This window comes from Primulina huaijiensis, chromosome 14 (genome assembly GCF_012295235.1).
Source record: "Primulina huaijiensis isolate GDHJ02 chromosome 14, ASM1229523v2, whole genome shotgun sequence".
NCBI lineage: Eukaryota > Viridiplantae > Streptophyta > Magnoliopsida > Lamiales > Gesneriaceae > Primulina > Primulina huaijiensis.
Genome location: NC_133319.1, coordinates 743,213 through 759,267, shown reverse-complemented (window position 1 = coordinate 759,267; position 16,055 = coordinate 743,213). Strand labels below are relative to the sequence as shown.

Sequence of the window (16,055 nt, the reverse complement as noted above, 5' to 3'; positions counted from 1 at the left end):
ATAGTGCATGTGCACCCATAATTAATTAGTCGTGGATTGGATGAGTGCTCAGATTGATTAGCGACTACATTGTACGTCTTGTCTCTTCTTTTATTTTATTCTAGCTACTACATATATGTGTATATATGCACGGATGGATTAAATAGATCACCCCTCTCAAATAAATAGAAGTTCATTCTGTCACGAGTAGAATGTTGATTTCTCTCAACTTTTTTTAACAGTTATCATTCCTATGTTTTTATGCATATGCACTACAACAAAAACGTCTATGTGAACAAAAAAACTGTCGAATATGGTGTTGTTAAAAGGTGCCTTTTAACGCAAAAGTATTAAACCATTGTCTTTTAATTCAAAAGACGACGGTTCTACAACGTTTTTAAATCGCTGTTTTTTACTCATCAACACAAACAAAAAAAGAGCTAGCTTATAGACAAGGTTTACAAAAATTGATGCATTTGACCTCAAAAAAGATGCTAGGTCTTTGGCTGACAAAGCTAATGGACAATGGTTTATAAGAAAATGTCTGAGCTAAAAAACCGTTCATGGACAACGGTTGTCAATAACTAAATATAACAACGGTTTCTTTATAAACCCGTTGTCTATTTGTTGTTGTCTATGAGCATTTTTGTTGTAGTTATGTCATCTTCATTTCTTTTGCCTGATTAAAATTTTCTATATGTCCTCCTACTTGGTGATTATCATTCGATTCATTCTGGAGTCTTGTATCGACCAAGGAACAGTGATGGAACTAATTTTTCTGATTTTTGGTGGCTATATGATCGGGACGCGATTCGAGCTCGAGTCATGCCACTGATTAAAAAATTGGTTTCATGCCTCATCCCATGTTGATAAATGCGAAGCCACCTTTTCTTTTATATGAACCGTCACTGGAAGCAAGGACTCGATAATCCGGGAAAGCAACGTGCTTGATGGCTGCTGTATTACGTCTTGAATGTGAATGGGCTTATGAATTCATCTAAATTTAATAGATATTCTGGGCCTAAATTAAACGCGTGTCAAAAGGTGTTTCATTAGGCCCAAAACTGATTCGTTAAAGTCAAGTCTGAACAAAATAAAATTGAAATTTGCAGAAAAAATAAGAAGAATTTCACACTGTTCGGTGTGTCGCCAAGTGTCTCCTTGACTAACTTCATGTACCCACCCAACTTCTTCTCCGATATGTCAATTGCCGTGGCCAAAATGCTCTTGGCGTGATAATTTAAATATTATTAATAATTACCTCTCTTCATCCACTATATATATATATTTTTTTTCTTGGGGGGGGAGGGGGGGGGGGGAATAAATTATAATTATAATTAATCTCGACATAACCAGCATTCGCAAAGCTGTGTCCACCCTTGATCATTGGTAGATTTATTAAAAAAAATTATGGATAAAATTTGAAAATCTTTGTATTTACAAACAAATTAAATTGCTGATTTTTTAAAGTGCATATATGCATGCATGGATCAATTTTAGTTAGTACTAATGATGGAAACATTCAACCAAATATTAATTTTCTCGGGAAATAAATGTACGTAAAACAGTTGATCATACACTATATGTGAACACTGGACCAAAATCACAATCAATCATAACCACTAATTCATAAACAATTATAGCTTCGTATTGGCATCTCCATTTCGAGAATGAGTTCAAATTAGTGATAATTAAAGATTTTTCTTTTGCATTAGATAAATAACGAAGATTTTATGAGCAAATTAATCTTCATTTGATTAACAATATATTGCGCGCGCAGTTCTTGTTGGGTTAGCATTGAATGCAATTGGGGGCACGTATTACCACAGCCTCTATCGTCATTTTTAATGCCCCCATAAACAAGAAATAGGGGGAGAGCTATATATAATTTNCATCCAATTAAGATAAAATAATGTGTTGTAGTAATTAATTTCAATGGTGAAGCCTCCGCATAGGCCACATAGGTTTGAATTTAATTGGGGTAAGGGACGGATGCACCGATAAAGGATCTTATTTTAGAACGTTAGTTGGAAGGTTTATTTATTCAGATAAAAAAAAACTATATGCAATTATTATTGTTATATAAGTTTAGAGAAAATTTCTTCTTTTTTTTTTTCATGGTTCTGGTTCTATGTGTTATCAAATCTCAATTTTAGTATTTTATCTTCTTATTTTTGGTAATTTTAGTCACCAGCATTACGTCAGTCTCGTATCAGCGTCACGTCTAAAAAATGATTAAAATTGTCAAAAAAACGAAAATAACGGATTAAAATTGATATTCGACAACATAGAAGATTAAAATATGACCAAAATTACATTTTTCACATATTTTTTTTATGAAAACAAGAGGGGAGTTTTTATTTTTTTTGTTTGTTCCGTAGAAAAATGTTTGGCGAGTTTGTAGAAAATATTTTAAAGACTGTTCTGAAATACATCTTGTATTGATTTTGGTCGATAGGAAAAGGCCACAAACTAATACCATGTTGGCATATCTTTCTCAGCATAATCTTGTTAAATACGATATTAATGAGAAAAGGCCCTTGATATGTGGAATGAAATCGATCGAACACTCTATTGACTGTTACTCTCCAAAAATTCAAAAATTTAATACTTTAGAAATAGAAAAAACTTAGGATGAAATTTAATAAATTTCCATATTCTATTTTGTTTTTTTAAAAAAATATATATATTGGTCTGATCAAACCGCTGTTTACATTTTACTTTTGCTTGTGAAATTGGTCATCAATTTTTGGCGAGATTTCTTGCTAGCCGACTACAAAGTTTTGTCAAACCTAAAAACCAAATTTGCGGTTGATAAATCAAGGAATTGATAATAACAAGTTTTAAAGGAAATAGACAAAATGTGACACCCACGAAGCTTTAATTTCAAGACTGGGACTGCTATGTTAATTTAATACGAGGGAAGTTACCAATAGACCTCTCGCATACCCCATCGCTGGGTATTTTAGTCAAATCTTATCCCTTTTACTTCTATTTTCCTCTGCTTCTCATGGTAACTTTATCTTTGTCAGCATCATAATATTTTGAATTTGTCTTTAACGGTTGGTATCTTTTTCAATCTCCTCGTTGCAAACAAGGTGGGATTTTTGTCACTTGTGGCTTCTTTAAAACCTTGGTCATAATGTACGAGTTTGGTTTCAAAAGAGTTTCGTAGGTTTGGAACACTACTCTTCCTCTCCCTTGTAGGAAACTGAGAGGTAGAGTCGCAGTCATGGCATGCTCTTTGTCTCCTGTTACGAATGCCACACCAAGAGATGTAAACAACGCGAGTGAAAGGCTTCGTCCTTTGTTATCGAACAATGAATTGTTTGGAAAAACTGGACTGCTAAGATCATATTCTGAAAACCGTCTTTCTTGTTCTATCAGCCGGATTCGGGCGTCCACGATGGAACCAAAGCTAAAGAATAGTCGATCAGGGTTCTTCAACATCCAGTTATCGAGTGCCATGATTCCGGATTCGTTGAGGTCATTTCTTTTTTATCCAGACATAAGTAAAGACATGGATGTCATTGGAGATAGTGATCCTCAGGAGGAGATAGATGTCGATGAAGGGAAGAAGAGGGCGAATTGGATCGAGAGGCTAATGGAGCTCCGGAACAAATGGAAAGATACACAAGAGAAGGATGAGGAATATGTTGGTGACGGCATTGAGAGCTGTGATGAAGATGGAGGCTGTGAAGTGGAATACGAAGATCATGCGGAAGGAGAGGCAATTACTGTCGATAAAGACGTTTTTTCCTTGTTGTTGAGGGATGTATCGCGGTCTGATACTAAGCTTTACGCGCAGCTGTCTTTCTTGTGCAACATGGCTTATGTGATCGAGGATATCAAGGTATTGTGTAAACGAGCAAACTTTCTAAGGTGTAAAAGATTTTCGGACAACTAGAGCTTTAAACTGAAAAAAGAAAAAAAAAAGGGCGGGAAAAATGGTTGTGGGCTACCTCAATAATATTGTTCCATGTCATGCAGACAGAGGATCTGAAGAGATATTACGGCCTGGACTTTGTTACATCATCACTGGAAAAGAAGGCAGAAGCAGCAGCTCTTAAAGACAAAATTGATCAGGATTCCACGAAAGTGCATGTTACGGATCATCCTGGATCAGAATCAGCGGAACATTCTACACAGAAACCACGCCTTCGATCATCAGCTGCCTATCGTGATATTGCACTATCTGCTGCATGTTATGTACAATCTCGATCCAAGGATTCAACAAATATACGGACTGAGTCTAAACTTAAAAAAGAGAGTTCGTTCTCACCTCATGAAGACAAGTGCCCAATAGAGGAAGATGGGATTTCTTCGCCACGAATATACAAGTCGGAGATAGCTGCATGTGTAGCAGCCTCAACAATGACATCAGTGGTTGCTGCAGGGGAGAAGCAAAAGGAGAAGGCCGCGAAAGACCTTCAATCACTTCACTCCTCGCCATGTGATTGGTTCATTTGTGATGATTCCAGCATATATACTCGGAGCTTTGTCATCCAGGTAAATTTCTCATCTCAAGATTGAAACAGCAAATCATAGCTGACTTAGAAAATTTTATTTGACACCGACGAAGTGGACAATTGTGACATTCTCTACTTAAAAAAGAATAGAATATTTAGGCGTAAGGCGTCACACAACAATCAGTATAACTTTGAATGCAAACAAGTTTTGTAACTGACTAATTGAATTGCAGGGGTCTGACTCATTGGCTTCCTGGCAGGCAAATCTCTTTTTTGAACCAACCATATTTGAGGTGAGTATCGACACCAAATTCCAAAATAGCATTCTTTGAAGTCTTGCAAAACATAAATGGATTGGATTCATTTGAGAAAAAATATCAATTTTGGCAGGGAATGGATGCTCTAGTTCACAGAGGAATATATGAAGCAGCAAAAGGCATATATGACCAATTCTTGCCAGAGATAAAACAACATCTGAACAGATTTGGTGATAGAGCGAAGTTTCAATTCACGGGGCACTCGCTTGGTGGCAGTCTCGCTCTACTGGTCAATTTGATGCTGTTAAGACGGAAGGCAGTGGTACCGTCAGCTTTTCTTCCAGTGGTCACCTTTGGCTCGCCATTTATCTTCTGTGGAGGCCATAAAATTCTTGATGAACTAAATATAGACGAGAACCATGTTCATTTTGTGATGATGCACAGAGATATCGTCCCACGAGCTTTCTCGTGCAATTACCCCAACTACGTTGCCCAAGTACTCAAGGGTTTAAGTAGCACCTTCCGGTTCCACCCTTGTCTAAATAAGAACGTAAGCAACTATTCTTTCTATAAATTTCTCACTTATTCTACACATTTGGAATCACGTGTTGGGCAATAGTTCAAAACACAGCAGTTTCTGAATCAGACTGGTGTATAGTGTACCAAGGTTTTTTCTCCGACAAATCTAACTCATCTTCTTGTTAATTTACCCAGAAAATCTTATACTCTCCAATGGGGAAAGTATTCATCCTCCAGCCGGATGAGAAGTCATCTCCACCTCACCCTCTACTTCCTCCGGGCAGTGCTCTGTATGCCTTGGACACCACCAACGGTTCCCTAAGTAAGAATGCTTTTCGAGGCTTCCTAAATACTCCTCACCCCCTCGAAACTCTAAGCGACCCCTCTGCCTATGGCTCTGAGGGTACGATCATGTGGGATCATGATTCAAGCAACTACTTGAAGGCCATGAATGAAGTTATACGACAGCATACAAGACTGAGAGTCAAGAAAGCAAGAAGACAGAGGAACCAGCTATGGCCGCTCTTAACTTCACGATCACCGCATGCATGGAGCCATACACGTGATACATGGGACACATCGGAAACGCCAAAAAAAATATTGACCGGTGTCTGAGTAATTTCCAATCGATCACACTGTATCTTAAGAGTGGATATGGATTGTTTTATACTGTAAATAAATTGAAAAAGAGATTTGCTTAACAATACGCATGCTGATGAGATAGCTAACGATGTTGAATCTTGATTATCATGAGTTACAAGAAAGCACCTTAAAATGGATTGCTCTACTGTAATAATGCCATTATTTCTTTCCATGACTCTGTACTTGAAACCTTTTGTCCCATCCACATTTGGATCCCCCTTTTCCTAACAGTTGTTTAATAATTTTCGAGTACGAACCAACTAAGCTAGCTACAAGTTCGATCTCAAAGGGAAGTCCACACTGTGAGAATATGGTGACTCCGACTCGGGTTTTTTTGGAACTGAAGGAAACCAAAAAAGTATAAAAAGTAATTTGATTAAAAGAAATTTCTTCTTAATAATATTTTTCAACTGTTAACCGCAGCATGCAGATTATGTACACACATGATTAATATACAAGAACATAATAATAGGTTGAAAATATTAATTTTTTTTAACTATAACTAAAGCAATTTTTGTTCATATCTAATTTGTATTTTTAGATCTTTGGTATGATTTAACATATGTTTATATTTAGGGGAAAAAAAGTACGCATAAGGAGTCTCATGAGTCAGCAGCCTCAGAGTTCATTTTTAAGGAGGTTTTAAGTTTTTTTTAATCTAGTAGTATTTTAAATACAAGTTCAAAATAATCTTTATTAATGTATATTAAGAAAAAAAAATCTTTATTTTATTATATAAGTTCAACAATTTCAATCATAAAATATTTTCACTTTTCTTTAGCTATGTATCGAGGTTTAGCTATATAAATAAAGTTATTTGTTCATCGTTCTTAAAATTCGGTATTGATATTTCCTAAAGGAATTTTTTGTAATTTCATTATGCTTACGTGGATGATGTAATTATTCTAATAATTTAAAATGCAATTTTAATATACTCTACTAGTTGATTTTCAAAATTTGTTATAAAAAAATACTAGTATATGAGTATTTTACATTTGATAATACGTGATTATTAATAAATAAATAAAACCAGTGAAGTATCCTGAATTAATTCTTTTAGGAAATAATTATACTGTCTTATCTCTCTTCAATTCTGTTGATATTCCTCTGTCATCATTTTACCAAGTTTATTTCCCTATTTCCATACACACAGTAAACACACACGCATTCATTTTAGTTAAATCAAAACCGAATCAAACCAAATTCCTCTAAATTTCAAACAAAGTTTATAATTTCCCCTAATTTCCCAGTTTTCTCAAACACCCAATCAGCACCCCGAATTCCCACACCAAAGAGTTGATTTTTGTTATTATTAGCTTCGACAATCAATATTACAAAGGATAAAAACCAACCCCTTATCTGCGTCTTTCTATTTCTTGACGATCTTTTATTTTCTTCCCTTGCCTCTGCAGTATTTTGATTTGTGCGAAAGGCGAATCGACTGTTTCTGTTCAAGTATTATATGATTTTGTTTGCAATGCAGCCCGTTTTTCGTAGTTTCAATTAGGGTTTTGTTTCATATTAGTTGATCAATGATTTGTTAGCTGGGGTGTTTTTTTAGTTAATATTGTTTGAGGGCGTTAGAAGTTCTATATTGAAACGTGGAAAATTAGTGTTAACTGGTATTGTTATCCTACACTTGTGATTGTTTAGAGTGCATTGTTTCAAAGTTCACGTCTTTACTCTTGTTTTCCTTCATATGGATTTTTTTTATATGCCCGTTGTCCTACTTTCTGGGGATCGCAGTCTGTGTCTTTATAGGCTGTTCTGAGGGAAAGCTGGTTTTCTTCTTCAGTTGCAAGAAGGAATTTATTTGGTTTTTTTATGCTATAAGCTACCGTGTAGAGAAAGGTTGTAGTTTATGGGAGAAAATGAGGGATGGTCTGAGCCAGGTGGGCCGTTGCCGAATGGGCTTTTGCCTGGTGCCGCCCCAATAATGATGGCACTCGACACTGAACGGTGGCTGAAAGTAGAGGAGAGAACTGCAGAGCTCATTGCATGCATTCAGCCCAATCAGCTGTCTGAGGAGCGCAGGAATGCTGTTGCTGATTACGTGCAGCGACTCATTATGAAGTGTTTTCCCTGCCAGGTGTTTAGAATGATTCTAGATGTTTTCTTGTAATATTGCGACTTGCGAGTGGATGATGCTTTTTTAAATGATCTCTTTACGAAGTGGATGCATTAAATGGTGGCTTTTGAATTTTCATAAAGATGGAAACACTTCTATTTGGTATATTTTTTGGATTGGACTTATTTAACTTAGAATTTTTCATGATAGTTAAACAATATTATATACTCGTGATATAGTGATTATGTTTTGAGCGTGAAGGTTAGATATTTGCATATGATGGGAAAATTATTGATATACTTGGGGTTCGTGATGTAAAATTATCTTTGGTGGAGTTGACTTTATGTGCTATTAAATTTCAATTACTATAATGCACAATTAATGCTCGAACACTACGTCAGTAGAAGTGAATCTGTGAAAGTTGCATGAGACACAAAAACTTAATTTGAGGGAGTGATAACACTTAGTGGCTTCTGTGAGATGGGAAAGATAATAATCCTTTATGGTTGAATGGCTGGTTACTTGTATCACTTGTTATGAAGTTCAGAGATGATTACCTATTATCTCTCAGTGCAGCTGATTGGTATTTTTTTGTTGATGAGCCTATATTCTTGTGAAAAATGTTTCCTTTCAATTGTATTGTTGATAGATCCTCTTAATCTTGTTGATTTAGTTATTTGACGCTCTTTACATTACCCCAGGTCTGTACATTTGGCTCTGTTCCTTTGAAGACTTATCTACCTGATGGAGACATTGATTTGACGGCTTTTAGCCATGATCAAGTTTTAAAAGATACATGGGCCAATCAGGTGCGTGATATGTTAGAGAATGAGGAGAAAAACGAGAATGCTGAGTTTCATGTGAAGGAGGTTCAATACATCCAAGCAGAAGTATGTCTTATTTTATCTATGTCTTTGATATTTCAGCTCCATTTCGTTCAAAATAAATCTTTTCCTGTCCTTGTAATCTATTTTTAGCAACATGAAGCCGCCACCTACTGGTTCAAAAAGTCAATTTCCAATTTCCTGTATTTTAATACATGCCCTTTGTAGTTGTCATATACTCTTTTTGTCAGATGGGGTCCTAGATGGGATCCTAAGACATTGGTTTTATCAACCTTCTGTAAATTATTCTGTCAAGCTCTCCAAATAAAAATATATAGCTTCTCTTGCTAAATTATCCCATCTTAACATATCTTGCTTTCCATGTAAAATCATACTGCGGACTTACAGTAGTCATATGCAGTGACTTTGCGTGCTGTTAGTTGTTTCTTAGTTGTCCAAGCATAGTAGAAACCTTATTTGTGAATGAGCAATTGTTGATTGAATTTTATCTTCAATATTGTAATTAATTGCAGTCCACCTTTTACTTTTTAAGTTTGTACCAAATTAGTTGCTTAGAGCCTGTAGATGAGTGGATTGTTGCTATTTCAACCGCTTCATTTTCATTTTGTTGTTGTATGATTATATATGTCAGGTGAAGATAATTAAATGTCTTGTGGAAAATATTGTGGTGGACATATCTTTTAATCAAGTTGGTGGGTTATGTACACTATGCTTTCTCGACGAGGTGAGTGGTTTTGAATCAAGTTTTTATCTAATGAAAATGTTTCAGAATATGTCTTTTGATGATTTCATCAAATTTGACTGCTAAAAAATAGCTTTCTAAAGAAAACTTGCGTTTTTTATTTACAGGTTGATAACCTGATAAATCAGAATCATCTGTTCAAGCGTAGTATAATATTAATCAAGGCCTGGTGCTATTATGAAAGCCGTATATTGGGTGCTCATCATGGACTTATATCTACTTATGCTCTGGAGACCTTAGTTCTTTACATTTTTCACGTGTTCAACAATTCTTTTCATGGACCACTTGAGGTTTTTTCACTCTTACATATATCTCTTTCTAATTTTGTTTTCTTCTTTCGAGTGTTCTTCTGAAGCAAGTTATGTAAATTTGCAGGTTCTTTATCGTTTTCTGGAATTCTTCAGCAACTTTGACTGGGACAATTTTTGTGTTAGCTTATGGGGACCTGTACCAATTAGTCAACTACCTGATGTAACTGGTATTAAGTTCTCTGAATTGTCAGTTTATGCTTATATCTATATATTCTGGTGTTTCCTGATTGCAGGTATAATTTCCCCAATTTTACAGCTGAATCTCCTCGGAAGGACAGCGGAGAATTGCTACTCAGCAAGTTGTTTCTTGATGCTTGTAGCTCTGTTTATGCTGTATTCCCTGGTGGCCAGGAAAATAATGGACAACCATTTGTTTCCAAACATTTTAATGTAGTTGATCCTTTGCGCGTGAACAACAATCTTGGGCGTAGTGTTAGTAAAGGTTGGTATTGTTACAGTTGTGTTTCTTCATCTTTGTTTGGTCATACTTACTGACGATCATTCTATCTAGTAATTCTAATTGGTTTTCCTGCCTTGGTCTGCTGTTATTTTGTAGTTATCTTATGATTAGTGAAATCTTTTGGCTTGCAGAGGCTTGTTCTTTGGTGCTAGAAGGGTTTTAGATTATGTGTGTTGTCCTGTGGAGTTTGTTTTTCATTTAGCTAATTCATGAATTTTATCCACCTCAAAATCACCATCTTATTTTGTGCGCTTTCAACCATCGCTAGTTCTCATTGCAACGTGCAAGATTCAGTTTTTTCCTGCATAACATTGGAAATGTATTGAGATTTCATTCTCAAATTTTTCTGTGTTATGAATAATGAATTTATTTCTTTTCTTTCTCAGGTAACTCTTTTAGGATAAGAAGTGCATTTGCCTACGGAGCTAAAAGATTGGCTAGACTACTCGAATGCCCCAAAGAGAACTTAGTTTATGAAGTAAATCAGTTCTTTATGAATACATGGGAAAGGCATGGCAGTGGTCATCGGCCTGATGCGTCCGGAGCTGATTCATGGCGCTTGAAATTATCAAATCCAGATGGCTTCTTTGATTTTGACAAGTCTAAGAATATTTTGAGTGTGAAAGGGATTGATGAAAAGTATTTCCTTGAGACAGAGAAGCAGGGAGATTCCCGTGGTGTTTCCCGTGAAAATTTTAAAATTTCTTCTTCAATGATACCAACGAGTGAGTTTTCTGCAGCTTCTCACGCACAAAGCTTAAAAAGTCAAATCAGTTTGAACAGCTTACAAAGTACTGATCGAATTGGAAGAGACCCCGCTTTTGATCAGGCTGCAATTAATATTAAAGCTGAAAAGGACCTGAAAACCAATAATTGGATTAATGACAACCAGGGACGGTTTCTTTTTGCCAGAACGCGCTCTAGTCCTGAGCTGACTGATGCATATGGTGATGTGTCATCTCAAGTGTGTCGCAATGTACAAGCAGAAACTGCCAATTCTCATACCCCTTCTGTTTGGCATGATAATTGTAATAGGAGAAAGAATATTGGATCTGAAAGTTTGGCGAGGCCTAAAAGTCGTTCTTCGAATGATGAGACTTCGTCTGTGAGGCATGTTCCAGCCCAGCCCACTCTGGATTCTACAGCTGACTCCAACAGCAATTCAGACAGTCACAACCGAGATTTTGGTTTAGATTCATTGGGTGAGGATTTTTCATCCACCCCCACTGCCCAGGTGATGCACCAGGAAGAACAAGATATAGTGAACATGATGACATCTGCTTCACTTCAAGGTTTCAACGGCCAAGTTCATCTTCCATTAAATCTAACATCACCTCATGTACCTTTCCAAATCCATCCATCCTATCTTGCCTCAATGGGATACACTCAAAGAAATATGCCTGGATTTGCTCCTTCCAATTTTCCTTTTATGGATCCATCTTTTTCAAATATGCAATTTGCCCATGGATTAGTTTCACCTCAAATGACCCCTTATTTTCCTGGTGTCGAACTGAGGTTACCATCTGAAGATTCTGTTGAACAAAGCATTGAAAATTTTGGTTCGGTAGAAATGAACTCCAGAGAAGCCAATAATGATACCTGGCACGAGCAAGATATTGGTTCCTCTGGCAATTATGAACCCGAGAGCAAAAATTTTGACTCAATACAATCTGATGATAAACCACCAGAGGTGTCGTCTGGTTTAAAATATATTCCTCCATTTCGAGTGAGTGGTGCTACAAGAGTTCAGAATAAGCATGCGAGGGGGAAACGTGGATCAGTGCTGGAAAATAGTGATAGTTTCGATAATCAGGATATTAGAAATAGTGAGGTTTATGCAGAAGAAAGATCAGCAAGTTCTAGGTTCTCGTCAGCAACTCATAGCAATTCTTTGAGAAGTAGAACTTCTTCAGAAAGCTCCTGGGATGGATCATCAGTGAAGACTCCTAGATCCACAAAAGAAAAACGGGGAAAGAAAGTATTTTCTACAGATCAATCTGCCAGCCATGGGAAAGGCAAGAATATGTCTGAGCATATACCTAATCAGGCTGAGGATGATGTGCGGGAGTGGGGTACCTTGTTAAATTTGGAGAGTGAAATTGTAGAGAGGAACCCAGGATCTGAGCAAGATACTTCTTTACAGATTCCAAGGCATCATCTGCCTGGCTTGGAACTTGCTCAAACTAGTGGATCTGACTCGATGATGCCCTTTGCTCCAATGCTCATAGGTAATGGGTCGAGGCAGGGGATAAATGATAATTCTGGGTTGATTACCTTCTATCCTACCGGTCCGCCAATCCCTTTTTTGACAATGCTTCCACTATATAATATTCCCTCCGAGACAGGTACTTCTGATGCATCAAGTGGCCATTTTGGAGGAGATGAAACTTTAAATCAGAGCGAATCAATGCAGAACTGTATTTCTGAGGAATTTGATCATTTAGAGGATTTCAACTCCTGTAGTTCTTTGAGAGGAGAGACTATTACGGATACTCAAAAGTCTGATATTCTTAATAGTGACTTTGCTAGCCATTGGCAAAATTTACAGGTTGGAAGATTCTGTCAAAATCTAAGGTACCATGCGCCATTGGTCTATCCTTCACCAGTGATGGTACCTCCTGTCTATCTCCAGGGTGTGTTTCCTTATGATAACACTGGCAGAACGCATTCAACCAACACAAACATCTTCTCTCAGCTTATGACTAGTTATGGTCACCGTCTGGTTCCTATTGCACCACTTCACTCAGTTTCCAGTAGACCTCCCCATGTATATCGACATTACATGGATGATATGCCAAGATATCGCAGTGGGACTGGAACTTACCTGCCTAATCCAGTAAGAATACTTGTGATGTTTGTTTGTTTGCTTTTGTATATTTGTCTATTTTTTTGCCAGCTTGCGGTAAATGATGCAACCACAAAAAGCACAATTAGTTTTATAATTCTGTAGCTTTGACATGTCAATGTGAAATAGTCAGCACCTCGTGTGCAAGAAAATGGAAAGTATTAGAACCTGTCATTCTACTCAAACATCAAAGTAATGGCAATACGGAGAGGATGAACAAACTAACATACGTTGGCGGAGTGCTTGCCATGACATTTGTCCTAGTTTGATTAGTTGCTTGAAATAGTGGGTGTAATTAACCAATTTTAGGATTTGGATTTACTAGCATAGCTTGTCTTGTTCTGAAATTTAGAAGCATGCCCTTATGTTTGCTTTATGCCCCTGTTTGGCTTTGGCTGCAAAGTTACTTCAAAATGATTTTCCAAATATATTTTTAACATTTATCTCGTTGCTTCAGAAGCTTTCTGTCAGGGAGCGGCATTCATCTGGTACCAGAAGGGGAAATTACAACCATGACAGGAATGATAATTATGGTGACAGAGAGGGTAATTGGAATGCTAATTCAAAATCACGAGCTGCTACACGCAGTCACAATCGCAGTCAAGCTGATAAATCAAACACAAGAACCGATCGGTTGGCTCCTAGTGAGAGTCGTGTTGAGCGGTCATGGAACACATATAGGCATGAGTCGATCCCTTCTTACCAGTCGCAGAATGGCCCTTTGCACTCAAATTCTAGTCAGAATGGCCCACAAAGTGTGGCTTACAGCATGAATCCCATGTCAGCCACGAATCCCAATGGCGTTTCTAATGGACCTTCTGTTCCACCAATGGTGATGCTGTATCCATTTGATCATAATGCCAGCTATAGTTCTCATGTTGAACCACTTGAGTTTGGTTCTTTGGGTCCAGTAGCTTTTCCTGGTGTAAACGATCAATTACAACTAAATGAGGGAAGTCGAGCCAGGATGGACAATAGACTTAATGGGGGCCCCGAACACAGGCCATCTCCTGATCAACCATCATCCCCTCATCATCACAGGTATTGCCATGAACCAAAATCATCTGTAGCATATAACTGGATACTTTTTTCCCCTTTGAACATTTCGATTTTCAAAAAAATTTCCCATCTTATTTGAATGATATGTGACGGACATGTTTCTATTTTTTCCCAAGAAGATGTGAGAATTTTTCCAGATCAATGGCCCTTGTTAACAATGTTTTGAAGAATGAAAATTAAGGCTGAACGGACCACTTCCTTCCCAGTAGAACCGGCCCAAGAATGATCACGCTATTCATTACATGTATGTAAAATAGCTAAGCCATTCTCTTACCGGTCACCAACATGCAGTTCTGAAACCTGGAAGCATCAAAGGAGTAGGAGTTGCTCGGATTTTTTTGCCTTTTATTACTGTCTCAGGTCCAACATATTGTAATTCTATCAAACTAGAATTAGATCTTAATATAATTGTCATTTAGAATTGCTTTTTGCGGCAGGTTTTCTTAGCACTTGGAATTATGCAATCTCTTTGTACTATTATCTTCAGTTGATTCTTATCAAGATGTAAAACTGCCCCATATCAATGGAGTCACAAAATTTTAGATGACATAAATATTGTAATTCCGTGCAAGTTGCCCCTCAGGCCTGCACAAGAAATTGACCGAGATGCAGCTGGCTCCTGGGAATTTTCTTTGTATACTTCCAATGCTTTTTTTAAGTCATGTACATAACTTAACATAACTTTGTCTTCCTTAAAATGAAACATTATTTTTCGAAATAAAAAAAAGGAAAAGATTCAAAATCCTTGCCGTCCATTAGTCTATGAATGTTAACTTAAATTTCTTAATTAATCAATGAATTGCGCAATTAGTGTAATTTTATAAATTTTTGTAGAGTAGAAGTCACGTCGTATTTAAACTTTGCTTTTAAAAACTCTACAAAAGTCCAAAGATATTCAAAATACCAATAGATTTTTAATAATTCTATGCAATTCTATCGAATACAAGAATTAAAACCTAATGTAAACAATAAATTATCACAAATTGTTTTTTATTTAACCTAAAGATTAAGATGAACATTTAATTTAGAAATGTCTCAACTCACACTCGATTTCATTTCTATTAAAAATAATATCAATACAAATACTAGTCAGTTCATTCTTTTGTCATCCATATATTTTTCATTTTCTCTAAACTTTTTAAAGATATTAAAAAATTCGAAATTATTAATATCGTTAATTTATTTTTCAAGTTTTGATTACAAAACATCACGAAATTTAAATTATATTTATTAAAATTTTAACAAGAATTTATTGTAATACATAATAACAAAATTATAATATTTTATTTACTCATAAATTAAAATAATCATAATTATGTTTAATAAGTAAATTTTAGATTTTTATTAATTATAATATAACACTTGATGTTTAATTTTTTTTTATAATTTTAGTTAATATGTATTTTAATTTTGATTATGTATAATAGTGAATAACAAATATTATTCACTTGAATATATATATATATACATATATAACGTGTTATTGATATATCGATATATTATTAAAAATTTATGAACGCATAAATATAAAGATAATTATATGAAATTATATATATTAAAATTTTAAAAAATTACACTAATTATAAATAATTTAATTTTTTTATTTTAAGTATAAACAATTGTTTTTTGTTTTTTGACATGTTTTATAAAAAAAATGATATATTTTCCATATAAAAATTTACTTAAATGAAATTATTTTAGGAATTATTGTTTATTAAAATTACAAATTATTGTTACGTATTTTGACGTTTTGAACTAACAGAAAACTTTGGGGTGGAATATTTACATTATATCGAATATCTTTACTCTATTGTTTATTAAAATTACAAATTATTGTTACGTATTTTGAATAACAATAA

General features: G+C 35.6%; 2 protein-coding genes across 4 annotated transcripts; both read left to right on the top strand.

Annotated features, from left to right (window-relative positions):
• Positions 1-2,971: 2,971 nt before the first annotated feature.
• LOC140957523 (phospholipase A1 PLIP1, chloroplastic-like) lies at positions 2,972-6,003 on the top strand. The gene is made up of 5 exons (XM_073414832.1): positions 2,972-3,832; positions 3,970-4,488; positions 4,682-4,741; positions 4,839-5,255; positions 5,420-6,003. Exons 1-5 carry the CDS (start codon positions 3,212-3,214, stop codon positions 5,837-5,839), a joined length of 2,037 nt encoding a protein of 678 aa, XP_073270933.1. The 5' UTR covers positions 2,972-3,211; the 3' UTR covers positions 5,840-6,003.
• A 988-nt stretch (positions 6,004-6,991) lies between these two features.
• Positions 6,992-14,822, top strand: LOC140956736 (uncharacterized). Of its 3 annotated transcripts, none has more exons than XM_073413603.1 (9): positions 6,992-7,955; positions 8,636-8,824; positions 9,411-9,503; positions 9,629-9,811; positions 9,897-9,999; positions 10,089-10,274; positions 10,679-13,128; positions 13,598-14,178; positions 14,313-14,822. In XM_073413603.1, exons 1-9 carry the CDS (start codon positions 7,728-7,730, stop codon positions 14,374-14,376), a joined length of 4,077 nt encoding a protein of 1,358 aa, XP_073269704.1. In that variant the 5' UTR covers positions 6,992-7,727; the 3' UTR covers positions 14,377-14,822. The 3 variants fall into 3 exon arrangements, with proteins under 3 accessions (XP_073269704.1, XP_073269703.1, XP_073269702.1); XM_073413602.1 differs by having other exon boundaries at positions 6,993-7,955; positions 13,595-14,178; positions 14,316-14,822; XM_073413601.1 differs by having other exon boundaries at positions 6,993-7,955; positions 13,595-14,178.
• Positions 14,823-16,055: the final 1,233 nt, after the last annotated feature.